The sequence below is a fragment of the Calidris pugnax genome, unplaced genomic scaffold, assembly GCF_001431845.1.
Source record: "Calidris pugnax isolate Ruff unplaced genomic scaffold, ASM143184v1 scaffold273, whole genome shotgun sequence".
NCBI lineage: Eukaryota > Metazoa > Chordata > Aves > Charadriiformes > Scolopacidae > Calidris > Calidris pugnax.
Genome location: NW_015094508.1, coordinates 2,072,709 through 2,095,861, shown reverse-complemented (window position 1 = coordinate 2,095,861; position 23,153 = coordinate 2,072,709). Strand labels below are relative to the sequence as shown.

Below are 23,153 nucleotides of genomic sequence, written 5' to 3'. Positions count from 1 at the left end.
GCATGGTGATACAGAGGACTCTCTTGTCTCATCTGCTCTTCCCAAGAAACACACAGAATAGAGTTCTTGGACCAAGAATCTGCCTGTGCTATAACCACATTGCAAAGCTGCCTGTAGTGACCATGTAGACACAGTCCAGAGAGAGACTGTTGAAACCTGAAGGAATCTGCCTGTTTGCAAATACCTTCCAAGTGCTGGCATGTGCAGTGTGCTCCTGCACACCTGGCACTAGTCATGGTTGTTGGATTTTACAGCTAAACCCTGCTGGTTTTGGAGGAATACACCAGCTGCTGTAAAATACAGCAGTCCTAACTTCCAGCAGCAGATGAGCGTGTTCACACCACCCTGAGACACCCAGGGAAGCAAAGGGGCAGTCTCCTCCCATCACCATGCTGCAGAGCCACTGCACTGTGCTGCTCCATTTCACTGTGCTCCTGACATTCCCCGCATTCCCTCACCCTGACTCACTCTCCCCAACAGGCTGCCTTCAAACAGGACCAGATATCTCAAAGCACTCACTTTCCTGGGGAGGAAGTCTTTGCAGCGACAGAGGTGCTGGGCTATCAAAGCTGAGATTTGTATCATTAATATTCTTGTTTATCTGATGTTACCCTTCTGGATTTATAGGTAGGCTTACACTCCATCTACGTCATTGGTCTAATTAGGCTTCACAACCAACTTTGACAAGTTTTGTAATGAGTTTAGGGAAAGAAACTTCTTCAGTCAGGGAGCAAAACCAGGCTTAAACAGATCTCATTCTGCCTGGGACCACCTCCAACATGTGACATCTTCTGCTGACTGCCTTCTGGCTTAGCACATGTAGGGAGCAGATGCTCCCCTCTGCCACTACCCCCTCTGCATGTGTGGCGAGGGGATAGAGGGAAGGAAGCAGCAACACAAGCAACTAAATGAAGCATCATCACATTGCTCATGGATCAGGGAAATGCTCCTATATGGCAGAATGCCATATTGTTCCAGTTTCTCAGGACAGCAGTGTCGACATGCCAAGGCGGTGGCCAGAAAAAGCTTTTGTATACTCTAATAAGATAAAGCTAGATGAGCTTGAATGTTTAATATGGGTGTTCATACCTGAACGCATCTTCCTCCACCAGAACCCTACCTGTGGCTGAGCAGCAGCTGTGCTGCCTCCAGAGAAAACTGCTGGAGGCTGGTGCCGCTGAACTTGGACTACAGTCCAAGAGTCAGGGATCTACCTATCTGTCCCAAGATAGACAGGTCATGATAGATCAGCTTTGAATATTATTTACTTCAGTGTTTTTGTAACTTCTTCAAGAGCCATCACCATTATCTCCAAAGCTAGCACTAGAAACAAGGATTCTAGACTACCCAAGTGCACCACCATGTAACAACAGTTCAAACAGCTGCTGGAGGAAGTCCAAATTTGACCTCTTGCTTGTCAAGAACGCCACCTGTGAGGACTGCAAAAACCAAAAATAATTAAAAAAAATATGCAAACAGGTCAACCTACTTGCATCCAGAAGCAGCTTTACAATTTCAAAGTTAGAATGTGAGACGCTGTAATGCAGAGCAGTATTTCCGTTTCCATCTGCCATATTGATGATATGTCTGAGGACAGCAGGAGAAATCTCTTCAAAAGCAGTTATGTAGTCTCCAACCATTTCAGGGACAGCTGACTTCTGACTTGAGACACGAAACCACTCATGCTGGATGGTATTTAAACAAAACCTCTGCCAAAATCAAGACAGAAAAATTTACATATGGGCAATCTATTTAAAGGATTTTCCATCCCACAAGTGAGCCATGCAGGAGGTCAAGCCTTTTTTAGTCAAATGTGGGAAGAAAGTATTCAGCTGACAAACAAGATGTATGAACTGAAGCTTCCCCTCTGACTAAATCCCTCTTTGAAACACCAATTGTTTACTTCCTCTCATTTCGCTTAAATTCAGGAATGGTTCACCTCTGAGGGCACAGAATTTTAGGGTAAGATTACCCCCAGAATTAGTGGGTATCAAATACTGGTGAACAGAAAAAAGACTTGGAGTAACCATTTCCATGAAATACATAACTAAGCTCATAAATCACCGATGAGCCCAAGACTAAGAGCAGTGGGAATGCATGTTTCTCGGGGACTCAAACAACAGCATGCTAAGTCAAGTAGGTCCAGTCCCAAAGGATGAATTATCAAATGCACAAAGTATTGGAGAACTGGCTGGACAGCAGTTCTACAGGAGAAGAGCTGGGTGTTACAGAGGATCACAAGCTGAACCTGAGTCAACAACCTCAGACTGTAACGAAAAAGGCAAAAAGTGTATTGGAGCAAATAACCAGATTTATAGCTTTCACGTGATGCAGTCCCCTCTCTGCCTAGCACTGTGAAGGCAACAGCTGGACTGACTACCTTGTCTGGTCTGATTGTGGAATGACAAGAAAGATTCAGTCAAAATGGCTTCAAAGGTAAGCAGTGAGAAGAATGATTAGAAATCAAGGAAATCTGACCTTTGAGACACATAGGAAGGACCACGTATTCTCTGCTGAATTCTTTTCACTAAGAAATTCTTTTTACTGTCACCGTATCACACACATTACTAAGTAAATGGTACACTTTTTTTATTCAAGTCATCTATCACATCCAAAAAGGAGCGGTCCACAGCCCTTTCTGGTGTAAACAGCAGCTACATGATCTGAGTGTGTTAGAAGAGCTTGGGACAATTTATATGGAACCCTAGCTGTACTGAAGTTTACCCTTTTTGGACAAGACTTCTTTATCAGCAGACAGAGAGAGAACAAAAGCTCATTCGCCTGCAGTTTCCAGACACAAAGCACCACTTGTGCTGACAAACACTTTAAGCACAAGAAAGACATATGTAAATTCAAATTACACTTCCAAGGCAGAGATTATCACCTGGTTATGCCATTTTTGACACTTTCAACTCTGACTGAGCCTGAAGCATTTGTTGTTTGAATGCCTAAACTACTCCTGAAGGACTGACACAGGATTAAAAGTCACTCATCACAACTGTATTAAACAACCCACTATAGCATTCCCTGGACCACAAATGTCAGAAATGGACACAGACAATATTTGTGTCTGTGTCTTACACACAATATTATTGTCCTTAAGAAGCTGCAGCTGCTCTATGGTAGAGAAGACTGGCACTGGATCGTTGCCTTTCACATCACCACGCAACTGTAATGAATGCAAAATTCTATTTCATATCACTAACAGTGTTCCTTTGCTTTCAGACTGCTCTCACAAAGCAGCATATGCAATTCCCATATGAAGCATATAGGCAATTGCTATATGAAGCAAACACAACCTTATTTCTTGAGACTGAGTTTTAACAATGAATCCTCCTTACTCCTGCTAAAAGCTAAAAGCTACCAGCGCAGCGAGACAAAAACAGCATCCTTGTGCTTAGGAGGAGACAGAGCACATTCTGTTTTACACCAGACTCAAGAGCTTTTGTCATGGGCAGAAACAGGCTCCTCACTCTGTGCAGTCTCTTAATGCGAGGCCTGAGACCGCTTGCAGCGCTGTTAAAGCAACACTTAGAAAAATAACACGGGAATGCACCGATGTCTTGAAACTGCACTTTCATGTTACTATTTTTATGTGTGCGCCTTGGGACAACAACACCCCAGCACACAATGCACAAGTACATTCTTTGGACAAGTCTCCTGATAGAAAAAACACGTTGTGACTCTTCCAAGAAAGATGAAACCCCCTTCTGCCTAGCCACTGCAGTGCTGGTCCTGCAAAACCTGAAGTTATCCCTCCCTAACGTTTTTCTGTTGTAGCTCAGAGAGAATTTTGCCCTCCGTTGCTTACCACGTCTTTGTTGGTCAGTGCCTTGGGGTCATCAATGTTGTTTCTCAGCAGGTGACAGGCAGAAAGCATCTTTTCACTGAGTTCGTATCTGAGGGAGACAGCAGGATACACGGCACGTTTAGACTCTTCTCTCCATGTTTCAGCATAGAAACATTTACCTTTCTGAAAGTCATGTGGGAATGCATGTTTCCAGGCAAGTCATCAGCTGCTGCAAGGCAGGAGGCGAGCTGGCAGCGATTCTCCGCGGGGACTCCCTCCACGGCGAGCGGAGCCGCCGACCTCCGTGAGGAGGAACAATGTGTTTCCCAGATGTACCCGGGAGGAGCAGTGGGAACAGAGAGCAGGCGATGCATCACTTCTGTGCTTTAGACTTGGCAGCCCTTCCAGGGGAAATTCTCACCTACCGCTGTACGACTGCAGAGCATGTACTGACTACTTGGTGCTTTGATTACTTGATTAACCAGAGGAAATGCCGACAGTCGTGACGGAAACGGAATTAACCGATGGGAAAGGGCACAAGTGGTGCCTCCCTGCTGGCTCCCTGTTTATCCTGTTCACCAGAAGAAGACTCTCTCATCCCATCCACTCTGGAAATTTCCTCTTTCTCCAGGCCCTCCAGTTTTCACTTCTGCTCCCTATCCACCACAAATTTCCAAACTCAGAGAACACCTGAAAACAAGGCTCGCGCCTGTGCCCCGTGGCATGCCAGGCTGCCATCCTCTCTGCCTACGACCTGCTACAGAGGATATGGCAATTTTAGGGGGAAATTCTCCCAAAAAGCAGAGAGGCTAACACACTCGTGTGTGTAAGACAGGCATTTTAGCCCTTCAGGGGTACAGGCCAGCTGCTGGTGCTTCCAGAGCAATTAAATGCTCCACCATTGCATGGACCACACTCGGTCCCACATGGCCATGTGCCCTGTCTCTTCCCCTCGAAGGGCACTGCCAGCTTGCAAAGAACATGCTCCTCAAGCACAGGTGGCTATCTAAGCTGTCCTGCTGCCCCCTCTTCACCACCATCCCTTGCTAGGGCAAGTGCAAATTAGAGAACTCCTTGGAGAAATTGCCCATCTTTTTGTGCCACCCATAAAAAACCAGGCCAGCCTGCAGTACTGTATAAATAAAACTCGGGGCACTTAAAAACTCACAGCTTCAAGGCCTGCAAATAGCTCTTAATTATGAATTTCTGCATCTCTTTTATTTAGCAGTTGATAATTACAGATAAGTTAGATGCTAAGCTATACCTCCAGTGAAGTATGACACATTACTTTTGTCTTAGCCATTTTACTGTTATTTATTCCACTTACATAATTTTACAAGCTAGCACACTTGTAAACATCTGGCAAACCCATCATCTATAAAATATCCCTTCACTATGTTTTTACTTCCTTTTGTCCATTCACTAATCAAGAATCAGTAAAAACCCACACCACTACTGCTTTCCATGTGCCAAAAAAATCCCCAAAAAGGCCTTGCCTGCCAAATGCTACCTCACATAGCTCATTACTAGCAATTTGAAAAGTAACTCAGACGTGAAATGCTGAACACGTGTGTGACAGCAGCCTTAAAGTGTATCGTAGTATATGAAGTATATGATCTCAGGGCTGGATGAGCTCCTTGCTGCTGCACCCCATTCTCTCACCGAGCAGCACCAGCCATGGCTGAGATGCTGTGGAAGGCGCAAAAGCAAGATGGGCTCCCAGCAGGCTGCTGGCCTGGTGTGTGTGCGTGCTTCAAGACTCCCTTCCTTGCTTACTTACTGTCTCACAGACCAGGCTGACAACAAGGCATCGCCTGCTCCCAAATGAGTGCTGTTTGTGCCCTGGGAGAACCTCTGCAGGGGGGTAACTGACTGAGCCTCACTATCCGTGGACTGTTTAAAGCCACCAGGGTCAGCTGCTGGAAAGGACCCCCTCTGACACCTTCTCCCCACTCACACACAGTTGTTTTGCCAAAAAAGCCCCTCTGGTCACCCACTCGAGGAAGAGGGAAGCGGGCAGCAGTCGAGGGGAGATGGGGGCTGGCACTTTCTTCAGTAGCGTGGGCAAAGCCTGGAGTCGGTCCTGTGGAAGGAGGTGGTTGGAAACCCCCCTTAGAGCTGCTGGGGAGAGGGTGAGCAGCCTACCTTTCTCTGATTTCCACCTCCTCGGCCTCGCACTCTGGAGGGGGACCCTCCTTCTCTGCCCCCACGGTGCAGATCTCCGGGGCGCGGGGCAGGGGCTGCCCCTCCTCCGTGTGCCGGCCGGGGGGATACTCGTGGCCTTCGCACTCCTCCTCCGAATCCGAGGAAGAGCTCTCCTCGGAGCTGGAGTCATCACTGGACGTCGTCTCGTACCTGGGGGGGTGGAGAACGGGCAGGGGTGCTTGCTCAGTGCCCTTCGGCAGCCCCCCGTTACCCACCTGCGCTGCTGCCAGCTGAGAAGCGCCTTGCCAAGGCTTAGTCCTCCTGCTTTGTACTCAGGAGACCTTTTCTACTCACTGAACTCAGCGCCGCTGCCAACTGACAGCGTGTCATGAAAGAACAACAACTTTTTTTTTAAACAGAAGTCTTAACGCCCTGCCAGACCTTGCCAGAGCCCCAAAATAAAATTACTTCATTCTGATGGAGCACCTCTCCTATGAGGACAGGCTGAGGGAGCTGGGATTGTTCAGCCTGGAAAAGAGAAGGCTTCGGAGAGACCTTATAGCGGCCTTTCAATACCTGAAGGGGGCCTATAGAAGAGCTGGAGAAGGACTCTTCGAGAGGAAATGTAATGATAGGACAAGGGGAAACAGTTTTAAATTGGAAGAAAAAAGATTCAGATTAGATCTCAGGAAGAAATTTTTTACTATGAGGTTGGTGAGACACTGGAACAGGTTGTCCAGGGAAGTTGTGGATGCCCCATCCCTGGAGGTGTTCAAGGCCAGGCTGGATGGGGCTTTGAGCAACCTGGTCTGGTGGGAGGTGTCCCTGCCCATGGCAGGGGGGTTGGAACTCGATGATCTTTGACGTCCCTTCCAACCCAAACCATTCTATGATTCTATGATTCTACTTGGTTCAGAGTAAATGGTGTCGTTGCCTTCCTAGGCAGATATAAAGCCAGGAAGCTAACAAACTTACCACAGGACAACAGCCACGATTTTAACACTTCTTCCTGTGACTGTCCAAAACATTTTGATACTTTAGGTGAAATATAAGTAATTTGGATAATTACAATGCAGATTCCAATGCAACATCTTATCAACCTCAGCTGCTGCTGAATTAATGTACTACTCCTATTCTTCTAATGTAAAAGTGATTTATGAGTGGTAACATTCCCCCACTATAACATTTTAACTAACACATATAAAATGAAGTAATTACAATATTTAGATTATATACTGCACAAGGCATTTATACTAAAGAAGAAAAAACTAATCTGAGGAAAGGGCTAGAAAAGATATTAAAAACAACTCAGTAAGACAATTTTAAAGTTCTTTGCAACATTCTGCGAGGGTAGATAATATTTTAGAATATGATAATATTGCATACTGTTTTCTGTATTTCTGCAGCAAAGTTTCTGTATTTATCTAGTGCAAAGCCAGAAAAGTTAATTCTTAGGCAATGCCACCTCTTGCTGTATTGTTTAATAGCCCAGTGCTGTGCTTGTCAGCTGCCAAATACCTATTAAAATTTTCCTTACTAAAACATTGCCTGAGAGATGTTCCCATGGCTCTTTGACTTTGTTTCATCTTCCTGTGTTAAATTCGGCAGTAATCTAATCTGCAGGTACTTGAGACTATTGCTGCTGTCATGGTTCACACTGGGCCGGCTGCTAAACAAATGACAGATGCTCTCTTTTAACCTTTTTCCCTTCTCAGAAGAGAAGAGAGAGAGAGAGAATAAGGGAGAAAGACTTAAGGGTTGAAAAGAAACTGAACTACTTTAATAAAATATGAAACTAAAATGATTAACAATAAAAAGAAGACAATAATATCAGTAAGAAAATAATGAAATGCACACAATATATATAAAAACAGTATCAAGCTCCCAGGATGATGATCACGTTGCTGGCAGGCAGTGGGAAAGTCCCAGACTGGACCCGGTGGCAGATGGGAAATGGATTCAGGAACACATGGATCAGGATCAAAGGCAGAAGAATGGACACTGACCATTGAAGAAAGAGGCTGACCTCTTTGATCCCTCAGCTTTTACACTGAGCATGGGGCAGATGGGATGGGATGGGATACCCTGTTGGTCAAGTTTGAGTCACCTGTCCTGTCCGCTCCTCCCCGCCTGCAGAAGAGAAGGCTCCGGGGAGACCTTATAGCAGCCTTCCAATACCTGAAGGGGGCTACAGGAGAGATGGGGAGGGACTCTTTGTCAGGGAGTGGAGCAATAGGATGAGAGGTAACGGCTTTAAACTGAAAGACGGTAAGTTTAGATTAGATATGAGGAAGAAATTCTGTACTGTGAAGGTGGTGAGACAGTGGAAGAGGTTGCCCAGAGAAGTTGTTGATGCCCCATCCCTGGAAGCGATCAAGGCCAGGCTGGATGTGGCTTTGAGCAACCTGGTCCAGTGGAAAGTGATCTTGGCCATGGCAGGGGGGTTGGAACTAGATGATCTTTAAGTTCCCCTCCAACTCTAACGATTCTATGATTCTAAGTTAGGCCAAAGCTATGCATAAGTTCATGGGTTCCTCCTTTCCTTCCCACTGTGACAGTGCTATAATAACACATTTTTTGGAGACAGGTCTCTTACCCGCCATTAATGCCGACAAACTGCAGGTTCTTCTTGGTGTTGCTCAAATCCTTTTTCCCATCCCTTTTCTTCATGATAGATTTCAGTGCGTTTTCATTATTAGCACATACTGTTGAAAAGGGAGACAAAGCACACATATCAGTACAAACCTGTAGCCAGACTTGACTGCACCAGCTTTAGACAATTTTTCAAAATAAGCAAACAGCTTTCTGTTTAATTTACCAACTGAAGCTGGGCTTTCTAGTCCTTTTATACCTACAGTCATGGAATGAGATGCATATTAGAAATATAAAAGAACACTTTCAAAAACAACTCTGGAAATCAAAAACTTATTTAGCCTAACTTTCCCATCTTCCAACATGCTGCTAATCTTTACGACGTTTTAGGAAACTTTCAGAAAATACACCTTTTTTTTTTCTTTGCTATTTGTGAAAGACTACTAACGTTGAAATTAGTTACTCTGCTCTGTTAAGAAAACCTTAATTCTTGGTGTCAGATGACAGCAGCTCATTGCCAGAACTACTGCATTAGTAGAGACAGCACATTTAACAATAACCTATTCAACAGGGTGGGGAAGTTCAATCAAGGTTGTTTCTTTAGATTTTACTATTCACTGAAACAACTTTCAAATCAATCTCTAAGCATCAGACAAGTAAAACATTCATACAAATTTAGGTTTTAAAAAAATAATAATTTATTAACCCTTTCTTAGCACATTTTTCTTATGAAGATACTAAATGGCATTTCACTGATGTGCTGCAATCTACCATTTAAAAACTAATGGCTATCTGCCATTAGTGACTTTCCCCACAGCTGCATCTTTTCCTGCTTTCACGACTTTGAGAACCCTGAAAACCTCCTCTAACCGTATTTTCATATTCAAACTCCATCAGCATGATGAAAGGTGAACGTGAGCCAGTTATTACCATAGAGGCCAGAGGCAAGCTGGTCATCTGTCAGGTTAATTGGAGCAAGAGTTTTGTCCTGAGAAGCAAAGGACTTCCTTCCCCGAACAGCTTCCACCAGGGGAGTCTTCCTCTCCTCCTGAGCAGGCACAATGTCCTGCTCCAATTTCAGCGTCCGCAAATTTGAAGCTAAGTGGGCATTTGCAAGTTGGCCGTGAGGGATGTACTCCAAAGTAGCACCTGCCAGAGAAGACAGTAGGTATCATGGAGGAGTCAGACCAAAACACTTCCATCAACAGTGTGCTCAACGGTTTGGGGGGGGGGAATAAATTGGGGGTAAAAAAAAAAAGAACTCTTGTGCTCTGCCATCCTCTTTTCTGATGGTCCAATAGGAAAAGGGTGCGATTGCTTTCAGAAAATTAAAAAAAAAAAAAAAAAAAAAGAAGCTGGTTTTCTTTCTGTGAAAACATACAATGCAAACTAGAAACCCATTGGCTTTAAAACAGATGAAAGGAGTGCTCCTTCCTTTTCCTTCTCTTTCCATGCATGCAGTGACCCCAGCTCCTGCCACCCTGGCTCAGGGCAGACTTGGTGAGGTGCTCCTGGCTGACCAGCCTGAGGAGCACCTTCACAGGCTCTGCAGGTTCCTTCTGCAAGAGCTGTGCCCTTCCTATCTTACTTTTTTAAAATAAATGGCATTTTCCATAAGAGCAGAGACTTTTCAGGAAACTTTAATTTTTGCCAGCATTCTACTATTTCTGAAAGCCACATACTTTATTGAGTTACTGAGACAACTGCAATAAACTCCCACCCACTGCATTTCTTTCCATTTTATTTTTTTTTTTCCTTTTCAGGATCCTACTGAGCTAGTAGTTGTATTCAAATCGAATTCCAAATGTTTTGGTTATACTTTCTTTCCCCCCCCCAATCTGCTGGCATCCGCTCACTCTTTCCCTTTGTGTGTTAGTGCTAATTACGCACAGACTTTTACAGGTTCCCCTGGAGTTTCTTCAGCTGTGCTATTACGACTGCTCTACAAAGCTGCACAAATGCTTTTGTTTGTGGAACCTACTGCTTTTTTACACACACGTTCCTCCTTAAGTAATCTTGCTAGTATTTCACGGAAAAAAAAAGACAGCATTTAATTTACTTTAAACATTATCACTTCTTTCTTTCAAAGCTTGCTTCAGTCACTTCTGCCTCCACAGTTTTTTACCTTTGTATTTATCAAGAATTTAGCCCCAGCCTCCTCATTGAAATAGACGAGTGGCACTGCACAGGCTGCTCAGAAATTCCAAATATTCGCTTTTAGAAATACAGCTAACATCTTTATTGCACTTGCTAGACTGCCTTTCCCCCTTCTTGCTTCACCTCAGTTGTTGGCTGGTTGTTTTTTTTTCCTATAATAGGACATAATGAAGCTGGTTTTTCCACATATTGTCACTTCCCAGCAGCTTCCTCCTCTTTGCTCCCGTTCCCACCCAAGTCTCCAAGTTCCCAATCAAATCTCACCCCACATGCATTTCCAAGGTGCCTCCTCCAGCAAGGAGAGGCCCTATTGCCCACTTCTACCATTGCTTATGACTTCTCCAAGCTAGAGGAAGAAGCTGCCTGCTGGGAAAGGCACACAGCAGGGTATTGGCAGAGATGTCACTACAGGTATAGCCACAAAGCTTCTGACCTCTCAGGGAAGCAGAGGGCGAAGGTGGTGGCCACCTCAGTGCCCCCCTATACAGAGGCAACCCCTCTCCCTGCATGCTTGGGACAAATTTGGCATCCATGGGAACCAACGGGGAAGTCCTGCCCTCATTCTTCCACCTCTCCTGGCTTCACAGCAGTGACCGACTTTGGTCAGGTCTCTTCCCGGCAGTGAGCACCATCCCTCATCTGCCAGCTGAGGAGAAGAGGACTGCCAAGGCGATGGAGCACTTAGCCAAAACCAATGCTTTTTAAACTCCCTTAGTTGAAAAACAAGGAAACCGCCTCTCCCTCCACTTGCTTGGAGTGGTGACAGCTACAATTAGAGAGCACCAAATGGAGTAACAGCTTCCAGCCGCAGCTGGTGGTGGCTGCCTTGGCTGGTTTTACCAGGTCACCCCTTCTGCTCCAGCCTGGCCACTGAGGAATCGGGGAGGCAGCAGAGGGGACCTGCTCTGAAGCAGTGGAAATGTGCAAACCCTCTGAAGCTGCCCAGCTTTACCGTCAGCTGAAATCCCTCCACTTCCACAGTGTGTCCTGGGGACACAGGTGGGCTTGTGCACGCTGGAGATGAGGGCCTCCGGTGGGGTTGTGGCAGGGCAGAGTGGGGGTCCTGCCTGATGTGACCCAACGGCGCCTTAGAGCCCCACAGGTGATGCTCTGCCCCCCAGAGCCAGCATCTGGACTTCCTCAGGTGTCTCCCATTTGCCCTGGGACGTGGCTGGGGAGGCAGCAAGAGAAAAGAGAAGGACAGTAGCAGACTTGTCCCCCCTGCCTCACAGCCCCTCTGCTAGCTAAACCTTCCACCAATGCAATGAGATCTCAGCAGGTTCCCTCATCTGGTTCACCCCTCAGTGGCTGAGAAGCACCACACTGAGTTCAGGATCTGGGGTATGTTGTCCATGCCCTCAAACAAAGTAGAAAAGGTGTCCTGCTCGGCCCTCAGCACCTGACAAAAGAGGGTGACATCAAGGCTGGAGGCCAAGCACACAAGAAGTAAGCGTGCATTAGACAAAATGGCCGCTATGCTGCTTCTCCCAGCACAGCTACTCCATGTCTACACTTAACTGCGTCTGCAGCACTCACGACTGAAGAAGACAGTTTCAGGCCCAACGCAGCATTAATGCTGCAAGCTGTTAATTAGCATTTAACATCAGCTTTCAGGCCTTCTCCTTTACAAGACAGCCAACCTTTATGTTCTTGGAGAGCAGCAACCTAGCACTTGGAAAAATGGACGAAGGAAAAAGCCGTGCCACCCAACACTATGGTCAATGACTCAACTGATTAATCAACTGCCACCCAAACCGACAAGCTGAATGAGCAAAGTTCCCTCCTCTTCTAACAAGGCAGTAGGGTGGCCATCAGGGCCGGAGGCGCCTCACGCTTCTCAAGTGTGGAAGAGAAACCCTGGCTGAAGATCACCACCACTCTGCACAGACCTTAGAAAAGACTCTTCATCTCACCTCACGCAGACCTCAAACATGCCTGCATAGAGCCCTTCCCAGTGATGCTGGGGCGCAGGGCACCACACTGACAGTACATTAGCCAACAGGATCAACACTTAGCCAGCCATGGCCTCCAGAGAGAGCCACATGGGTAGACTTGCCCTCCTGATTTTTGTTAGTTAACTGCTGCCAGCAAATACAGCAAACTTGACATAAGTTTCTATGTATTGGTATGGTGGAGCTAACTACAGCACGGAGCTGCCAGGAATTTCTAAATGTATTTTGCAATATAGTAGGTGATCTTGGAAAAGTCCACGAGTATTTTAGAAGCAAAAGTATAATAAGACAAAAAACGTATTGACTTCAACTGTTCCTAAACCCTTATACAGAATGCTACGACCATCAATTTCAAAGGGAAACAAGTGACGCACCTTCAGTGGTTTAGCCTCGGTGTTTTGAGGGAATGAGAAGACCTGTTTTTAATTTTTTAGCAGGAAGCCCCTCTCCTAAATCACTTGTGCTTTCTTTGAAAATCTCGCAAATTTAAACTGGAATCACAGCAAAACTACATCAGCAGTAGACTATTCATGCCATTTCTGGTACCTATAAAATCAATTTATTGTTGTTAAAATGCTATTTTCCTTCCTAGCTGCAGACCTTCCCCTCCCATTTATGAGAGCATGAGTAGTCATGTATTAAGCTGATTCAGGGAATTCACTGGGTCAGTCTTAAACAGTACTTTTCCCCCTGAATTTGTGCTGAACTTATGATAATATAAGTCTGGCCTTTATCTGCTTTTGAAAAATTCCATTTAATCTGATGGAAGCAAACCTAACTATTACTATAAAAACAATATTTTTATACCACTGGAAATCAAGAGAAGTGCAAACAAGGCCAGGGGAATTAAATACCATCAGGATGAGAACCTAACTCTCTGGCTGGAACACCACAGGCTTCTAGCTAAAAAAAGAGCACGAGCTTGCTGCCTGTGTGGTAGCTACACAGTGATTTTATTTTTAACCTGTTGATCAGTGCAAGCATTTATGTGCACAACATGTTTATAACAGCCAATGATATAACCTACATACTACCTATTAAAGACAGTGCATTAAGGTTGTCTGGAGCATATACAACAAGGAAATACTTCTCTTTCACACTGCATGATTTCCTTACAGTAGCAATAAGCTCCCTATGAGACTACTGTAACTGAAGAATTGAAGAACACACCACAGTCTTCTCCAGTGGTCTTTGATCTTATTAAGTTGCTTTATCCTAAAAGAGTTATTTTTTCATATAAATAACTTTTAATCCACTTTCCACTTGGTCTACACATCAGAACTATTGAAGAAAAAAACCCCATTCTACTAAGCTAAATAAAAAGGCAGTGAAACATGTTATGTTTAAACATTTACAACGATTGATATTAACCCATCCATCCACCTGATAAATGTGTTACCTTCAGACGACTAAACATAGTTTCATTTTAAAAGGTACTTTTGAGCCATTCCAGGTTAAAAGTCTGTAAATTTAAAATTCCAGAACAAAAATTTGCCATTTGTGAACCTTTTATATGATAAACTGACAGAAGCCAGATTCACTTGGGGCCCAGACATAGGTAAATGTTACAACTACCATTTGGCTCCAGGGAAAACGCTCTTTCTAACAGGACAGCTTCTTTATTATGACTGCAAGAGCACTCTCAATTTCATTTTCACTCTTGCTTTAACCATTTTCTTTGTGTTGAGAAGCTGCTTTCCATCCCCAAATAAGCTTGTGAAGCCAGTTTGTTGAAACTGGAAATCAAAACCAATTCCTTTAATTGAACATGATTGAACACAAAAAATTACACGTCTGTGAAGCAGCTAATAATCTTATTTATGAAATGCCCTCTTTTCCAAGACAAATGCGTGTGAAGCTTACTGAAGCCATCCTTAATTTCCCTGATGAGTGGTAGATCAAAGCATCTCATGATGCTGGGCACAGCAGGAAGGTCATCTCAGAGCTTTTGTTGCTTTCTCATTTATAAGGAGTTGATCTTCTCAAGCTGATGTTTTATTGTTGCTGCAATATGACAACTCTCCCTTGGAAAAACAGGAATCTCCTGCCATTAAATATTCATAGATGTCCCTGTTACTATGGGAGCCGAACTCTGAACAAAGCTCAGTGCCTGAACACCATGTCCCTCTGCCTCAGTATGGTGAGGGAACCGGGGTTCCACTAAAGTCACTCCAACAGGCTGGCGCTTGCCACTTTATAAGCAGCAATAGATTTGACAGAAGAAGTTATATATATTGTGGCAAATTATACTCCTTATTAACTGAAGCAGAAATTAGGAGATAGAGCAGCTTTCAGATTCAAACACTGTGTAGTGCTGCCACAGAACGAAAGCAGAAAACAGCAAATAATGTAATGATAATAGTAATAAGCTTGTCTTAACACATGACCAGGGAAGGTACGTCAAACCTCTTTAAAGAGGTCTATGGAGTTTCACCTTCAATAATGCATTGATAGGGCAATTACTGACCAGATCTCTGCTACCCTTCCAACACAGTCAGGAATTTAAAACAGGAAAAAAAACTGTAAACCTTTCAGCTCCCAGTATAGAGGTTGCTACCACTTTTGAACAACTTAGGCATTTAAGCTTTGCCTAGCAAGCCAACAGATACCACCTGCCACAGAAAAAAATGCAGAGGAGGCACTGTATTCTTTGAGATGCCAGCCAAACACACATAAATAAACAGCACTCATCTGGCACACAGATGGGGCCATCTGCATGGCCGTTTTGCATCATCCAGGGAAAACGAAAAATCCTTCACGATTGTCAGCCAGCCTCTCCCCGGCAGAGGGATGGATGGGTCCTGTCTGTTACACAAACAAGCACATCTGGACAGAAACCTAACCTGGTGATTGTGATTAAGGCATGCATCTGTGGCAGAACTGAAGCTGAGGGCTTCATTCACATGCCTGGACGGCAGACAACCAGTGCAATTTGTAGCAGCCCATGGCTTTGCAGGTACCATGGACATGCCTGCACCTCCAACAGCACTGGCTCCTGAGCCTCAGGCAAGCCTCAAGTCTTCAGCCACACTAGCCTCCTCCATGGTGCCAGGAGGGGGGCTACCAACCCATCAGGCTACACAATCTTTGAGAGAAAAGGCTACAAACTTTGTCAAAACAGAAGAGCAGCAAAGAGAAAACAGCTTTCTCCAACTCCCTGCTGGTTTTGCATTACAAGTAACAACCCAGAGAGAAACAACCATGGCCACAATACCTCATTAGTCCTACACACCAGCTTTGGATAACCAGGGGCTTGTCCCTCAGCCCAGCTGTGGGTAGAGGTTAGAGTTAAAAACCTTGAAAGATCTTTCCATCAGGCAGCACATCATGTTTTCCCAACCCCCGAGACTTTCCAACACCACTGGCTTCCCGCTTCTTTCACTCCTTCAAGTTTTAGTTCAAGAAGTTGCCTCCTTCCTCACGATGATTAGTGTAATGCTTTCACTGGGGAGCTCAGTCATCAGCGCTCCAAAAAGTGACCATGAAACTGACACTCCAAAGATCACCGCGGCAAAATAACCATGCATTTTCAGGTCAAATACACTCAGGGCAATTTTTCAGGGCAACTGCAGAGCAGTTGTATTTAAATAACCACCCTTGCAAACTCCTTGCCTGTGAAAGACATCCATCTACAAGACTTGTGAAAAGTCTATTTAATTAAAACCCCTACGACTGACATTAGGCCTCTGGCTGATATTTTGCCAAACGCATCACATGCGCACTCAAATGTAACTTTCTGAAAGTTCCCAAAAATTCTGTGACAATAAATGGAGAACCTGAACACGCTCACCTCTCTTAGACCTCCTATATGCTGTCTGGCCTAAGAGTAAAGATGAGTTAGCATCTAGGTTTGTCACCCACATCCATGCAACCCTGCTGGACACGGACAGGGTGCCAATGCCAGCTAATGTCACTTTGTGGAGTGGAAATTGGCTTGTCTGGCCAGCGGGTTTCATCTCCCTGATGTCACTAGGGCTTCTGAAAGACAGCACGTATGTAAATAGGAGTTGCTTAGTTACGGAAGTGAAGGTGTTTATTTTGCAACATGCAATATACTAATTGCTAACAGACCGGGTTCAGAGATCATCTCAGAAGTCCACTTGGCCTGCGTCTAGGGATGCCAGCTGCAGAGCCAGCCCTTGCCCCACTCAGCAGGCTCCAGCTCTCATGTCTGCATCTCCATCGCCTGCCACAAGCTGCCTCGGGAGCTGTGAGAAGGCAGACACCCCTGCAGCGCATCCCTGTATGCCCAGCACTGGCAGAGAGAAAAATGTGTAAAGCTGAGGACTTGACTCATGTGCTACCTCAGGTATCAGAAGCAGTATGGGACCACTAACCCTTGAACATGGCAAACTGGTACCCAAATCACACACCTCAAAGCCAGATCAGGTATTTTTGCCCTAAAAGGACCTGGCCCCTACGAGACGCTTCCTAAGGATGCTCTTTGAATAAAATATTAAAAGATGACATGACTGCTGCTAAGCTGAAACCAGACACTTCTGCCTCTATTTTCAGCCTGTTTTCCTAAGAAACAGGAGGCTTGTGAGGTCATGGTTCTTTCAGTAACTTAAACCTGATTGCTCATTTTAGTCAAACTGGACTAGAGACTCAGTGCTCTGAAGAATTATTATATTTATACATGCGTTAGAGAAATCAGGCTGAGATGCCAGGCCAGGAGAAATGGGTGCTGGTTGAGTTCACACACAAGACACCTGAAAAGCTACATTCAAGAGACCTAAATGTGAGGAAAGACTTATTAAGAGGTCACAACCTATCATGAGATGCTGATGCATGGAAAAAAAAAAAAAAAAGGCTTTATCAGTTCCAGTGCTTAAAGATTTATTTAAGTTTGTTTGTGCTTCATTCAGCAAAAACCCTTCTGCAGAAAGAAGTAACACGATCTGTAAGACTACAGCAACAGGCAGCAGGGCCAGCAGATAACTGTAGCAAAGACAATATTTTATAAATTAATAGAAAGAGAATGGGAAACATTTCAGGCTTATGACCTCCTTCCCACTCCAATTCTCCATGGGTCTAAACTGCTATAGCCCAGAGCTTGATTTATGCATGCAGTCCTAGCATGTAGTTCTCACCAGGGACTAAAAATAAAGAGATTTTATACTCAGCATCTACAGCTAAAGATAATGGCATTACGAGCTAAAATAAAATTATTCCAGAATAATTTTGTCAAGAATGTGAAATCTGAATCTGAGTAACAACATCTTTAGTAAAATATGATCCATTGCTCCACCTGTGTCTAAATACTTTAAAGTCTCTAGACTACACATTTGATACTGTGCAGTAAAAGCAGGGAAAGGAATTGAGGATTTACAGCTAGTAAAAATTCTGGTTCGCTGTTTTTAAGGACACTTCTGGTGCCTGCTAGATACTCTCATTATTGTTATAGCTTCATTACTTGTAAGAAGCCCAAAATATGAAGTGCATACCAGAAGGAGCATATTGCATATATAGTATCACGTTGCATGTATGCAGACAAGATATCATATGTTTTCTTTACCACTACGTAAATGTTGCTTATTCCTTTACTACTGGAAGCTAAAATTTTTACTTCAGCTCATGTAATGGATGGTTCCATTTAGCACATGCACATTGAAAAGAATCAGTTTTACCAACCTGCCTTTTAACAAAACTAGGTAAATTCTAAGGCAGCAAATAAGCTGCAAGAGCTTTATATAGTAATGCATTAGCCAGTAATATTACGCTGACATCGAATGGTATTTACTCAGGATTTTTTTTCCAATTCAGTACCCACGATACAGATGAATTTGCACCAGGTTTTCCCATTTACTTAACCACCTGTTTTAGTCACTGTATGGCAGGACACAGAAGATGGTATCTAACAGTCACTACTAGGCATTGCATACTGGTTTCCAGTAAGTCAACATTTATAAATTTAATAGTAATGTGGTTGGATTCACCAATGAGGTATTAGAAAAAATGGCAAAGTTTTAAACTAGACTATCAGACACCCAATAATAATAATAATTTAAAAAAATGTAAGCAACTTTACCCCAGGGAATAAAGAAATCCCTCAAATTAATTGTATAGATTTTCAAGTTATTAAATAAAGTGCAAGGAGTATGTAAATCTCAGTTCTTGCCTTTCCTGAGTATCACCAGAACCTCCAGCAGTAATTACAGTTTATGCCTTTCAGACATGAGGCTGTAATTAGGGATTAGAACAAACAGTTATTGGAACAGAGAAGATGCAAGATGTGGTTTCTGTGAAGCGCTCTGGAGTTGCCTATTATAAAGCCATCAGCCCTACTGGAATGGGGAAAGCACCCCACAGCTCTCCGGCTGACAGGCACAAGGAACGCAGGCAATGGAAGAAACACGGCAAAATCCACGGAAACGTCTGTGGAAACAAGTGAGTTTGATACAGATGCTGGATGTGGCTTTCCACGCTGCCAAATCTGACACCACAGTTTTTAAAAATTGCACACCAAATTTAAAGGAAGGAGAAAATTCCAAACCCACCCGCATTAGCCTTGAATACTCTTAAAGCTATAGAATAGAGTCAACATCTTGGAAACCCTGCATGTTTTTAGATACCTCTCTTTCATGGTCAGACTCACCACCATCATCATCAGGCCCTTGAGACTGGGAGAGATAAAACCACCTCTGTTTTTTCAGGTGGGCTGGGAAGAATACCCAATGGGCACATCCAGCGACAGCCTTACGTTTTGCGTTTCATCGGGGAGGATTACACACTTGCTTCCAGACTAAGTGAGAGCCTAGAAGGTGACTGACCTGTGGTTCTGGCAAGGGGCAGCCCAAAGGTGTGCTTGGATGCTGGGCTTACCTGACGTGGCGCTTTTCTCCACGCACTGCTTCTGCAGGTCCAGGCTCCGCAGCTCCTCTGTGCTGGCGTATTTCATGACGGAGTTGATGGAGGTGAGGGTGCTGATGAGCTGCGAATTGAGAGATCCAATCTGGGAGTGGGGCTCCCCAAAGGCTTCTGCCAATTCACTGTAATTTTCAGCAAGCAGCATCTGCTGTTCCTGCAGCAGCTTCTGCACGCGCTCGATGTAGTGATCCAAGCCCGTCCTCAGCTCAGGTGGAGGCAGGGGGCTTTCCAACAGACCACTCACCGGCTCGCACACAGACTCTCCACCAACACCGATGCTCCTGGTGCCAGCTGGCGCAACCGGCAGTGGAGGAGGTCCACAGGCAATGCTCCTCATTTTGAGACCAACCAGGTAGTTCTCATGAACGTTTATCTGCCCAACACCACAGTCTTTGGTTTTTATTGCAGAGGGCTTTTCAAAGCCGGGGTGGCTGGAGAGCACGGTGCCCACCCCAACCGAACGCGTTTTAGCAGACGCATGTATGTCCTTCACCCGGCCATCTCCTACAGCCACGCTCCGTGTCTCCACGCTCTCCGTGTTGGTCTGTTTATCGCAGCTGCTCAGGGCGGTGTTGGTCCCGCAGTCCGCCAGGGAAGCCACCTCCGTGCCAGTGCACCGGCTCACCATCTCCAAAGCGGTGCTGGTTTGCCGGCTAGCTGTAGAAGGCACGGCCATCACCGTTGCCTCTGCCCTGGGGACAGCCTCCGTGGCCGTTTCGCGGGACACGTGCTCCTTGGGGGCACACACCACCACGTCCACCGAGCAGTCCCCGCAGCCCACAGACCTCACCGCTCCGACCCCTTGCGCGGCCCGGCGGGGGCTCGGTGTGCCCACCGGCTCTTCCGTGTTGACGCCTGCCTCGCAGACGCTTGTCTCCGCGCCCACCGCCTTATCGCACAGCTCCACCGACCTCCCCGTGCCCTGCTCTCGCACCTCTGCCCTCTCCCTCACCAGCCACCGGCTCATCAGCAGCTCGGGGCCCACGGCCGTGCTCCGCACCACAGGTCTGCAGGAGGTGCCCACGCTGCTCGTCTGCAGGTGGCTTCCCACCGACGAGTCGGCGACATCCACGTGGTCTCCCACCATTTGGTCTCTGGTTTGTACGATGGCCTCCACCATCCTGCTGACGACACGGGGCTGAGCCATCATGGCCTTATCCACTTTTTTCCTAGACCCAGCCGCCTGCAGCTCCTGTTTTAATTTGGTCATTTCCCTGTCATGGGTCGTTTCCTTTAACTGAACCTCTAACCTGTAAATCTTCTCCTTAAGGGCTTCGATGGTCTGCTGCTGAAGCTCTATCTCTTTCTCGACCTCTGTAGACAAGCCAAGCATGGCCTCCGTCACCCCAACTCCAGACTCTCTCATTTCTTTCTCTGTCCCCACAGCTACTTCTTTGTGTTGCCTCGCAGATCTGTTGTATATAACCACATCGTTCATGTTCTCATCAGCACCTACAGCAACAGATCGGGCTTCTTTGGTCAGGCTTTCTCTGTTCCCCCGAAGGTTTGCTGGACTTTCATAGTTGCTATCCTGGATTTTTTTCTCCAAGGCTTGCATCTCAGCAGTCAGCTGCCTGAACTCCTCTATCCTCTGAGAGCTCTGCTCCATGCTCTCCACCTCTTCCTCACAATCTATATACAGTTCTCCACCTCTCCTCACCTGAGACATGTGTTCCCACTGCTCTGCATTTCCTGCACTGTAGGATCGCTTTCTGAAACCGTACGTGTCATTTTGAGTGGCTTTCCTCTGGTTTTTGAGCTCAGCCATCATGTGCCTCTTCTCTTCCTGTAACACCGAAATTTTAACCTGCAGCACAGGAATGGTCTTGACTTGCTCCTCGAGCTCCTTCAGACGCTTGAGGGCAACGGCCATTTGCTCCCTGATGTGCTGCAGATGCACAGGGCTCACGTTGGTGACCGGCGTGGATATTCCCGAGCTCATGGGGCTGTGACGAATGGAACTGCCCAAGGAGGAGCTGAAGCAGGCAGCGTAGTCGCCGTTCCCCTGATACCCATTCTGCAGCTGCTGGGACATGTGACTGTACCCACTGGATCCCACGAAAGAAGGGAGGGAGCTCGTGGAGCCCATGCCTCCAAAGCTGGAAAGCCGGGGCCTGCGGACATCTCCAGGCGTGACCTGCATCATCCTCTCCTGCTCAAGGCGCCTCCGCGTTTCCATCAGGGTTTTTGTAACATGGAGGTTGTGCCGGGGAGGCTGGGGGGAGGGAGGAGGAAGCTGCTTGCTCTCGGGGACGGTTAAGTAGGAAGGAGATGGTTCCAAGGAAACTGAGGGTCTCGCAGCGACGGATGAGGCTACTTGACTCCTCACTGCCAAACAAGGCTGCTTGTTCTCATCACTGTTTGAGGAAGAGAGAGACTCTGTGGAGGTCCAGCCGCTGCACTGGCCACCAGAGTTCTTGGTAGCCGCCGAGGCTGGTACGGCTTTCCTCTTCTTTCGGATGTTTAGTTTCTTAATGGTATTCCCCTTTTGTATATCATCCACGTACTTCAGAAAATCCAAGTCTAGCTGGTAGCCGTAAGGTGTTTCCACAAAGTAGGGGTCTTTCCGCTCTTTTTCATCTTCTCCGTTTATAATAACTTCCTCTTTTTCTGGAAAAGAAGAAATAAAATCAGCATTGGAAAAGAAACTACGTCTCAGTAAAAACCATGGGCTGAAGCACGGAAAGACGGGTGTTCACAGCACGCCGCGGGCAGAAACTGCTGCTGCAGCTCAGCGAGCAGACCAGCTTTCCGCTGACTGACCCTCAACACTAAATCCTGATTAATTAACTTCTAAAAAGTTAATCAGTAGGTTTTCAAACGCTGAGAAGCGCATACCCACATAGATGCGTCCACACGCGTGTGCACGCACAGATAATGTCTGTTGGACAAAGGGGCAGAGGAGCGGCACAGCTAGAAGCTGGAAGCCGTCCTTCCCCGAATCCCCCCAAGTCTTCCCGTGTCACACCAAGCTTTCACACACACACACATGCTGTGCCCTCACGTCCAGGACCACGTACCGCACGGATCCTGCAGAGACCGATCTCTCCACAGGGTGCATGGAACTCCGACCCCCCTCCTTATGCAACCGGTGCCATTAGACTTTACACACAGCTGGTTTATGGCTTTGGGAACCGCCGCCGCGAGAGCAGCAATACCAGTTTGCTCTCTCCCACCTCAGCTCACGTTACTTCCACCACTCTCTGTCTCTTTTCCAATTTAAACCGCCCGAAGCCCCCCCCCCCCAGCACCAAAACCAGCAGTAGGACAGACAACCCCCTCCCCGCCTTCCAGCAGAGTCCCGAATCCCACTGCTGAGGGGGAGACTGTCGCCTCGCACGTAAGGAAACCCCGCCTGCCTTCCAAAGGCAGGACTCCGCCTGTCCCCAGAGTAATCTAAATAAAACTTCACTCAATCCGCTGGGCTTCCTTGGGCTGAGTATTTATACCCAGCGCTGCCACACAACCTGCTCCTCCCGTCCCACCAGAGGTGGGGGGGGAGGAGGGGGGGGAAGAAAAACAATACAGAAAGAAAGAGAAAAAAAAAAGGCGGGGGGAAAACAACTGTTGCGAGTTATGAGCTGGAGGAATAATAAAAGCCAGCTTTCCGGTTACCTGAATTAGCCACATGCCTCTGCCCCCACACT

General features: G+C 46.1%; 1 protein-coding gene across 5 annotated transcripts in view; it reads right to left on the bottom strand.

Moving 5' to 3' along the window:
- KANK1 (KN motif and ankyrin repeat domains 1) overlaps nt 1-23,153 on the bottom strand; it is a 132,066-nt gene that overhangs the window by 6,323 nt on the left and 102,590 nt on the right. For 3 of the 5 annotated variants that reach the window (XM_014965047.1, XM_014965045.1, XM_014965046.1), the window contains exons 4-9: nt 19,462-22,116; nt 9,458-9,676; nt 8,532-8,640; nt 5,936-6,145; nt 3,812-3,899; nt 1,490-1,709 (exon numbers count right to left, since the gene is read on the bottom strand). In XM_014965047.1, the coding sequence (XP_014820533.1) occupies nt 1,490-1,709; nt 3,812-3,899; nt 5,936-6,145; nt 8,532-8,640; nt 9,458-9,676; nt 19,462-22,116 (3,501 nt within the window). Of the gene's footprint in view, nt 1-1,489; nt 1,710-3,811; nt 3,900-5,935; nt 6,146-8,531; nt 8,641-9,457; nt 9,677-19,461; nt 22,117-22,526; nt 22,665-23,121; nt 23,145-23,153 lie in introns of those variants that run through there. The other 2 variants (XM_014965049.1, XM_014965048.1) reach the window with 2 other exon arrangements.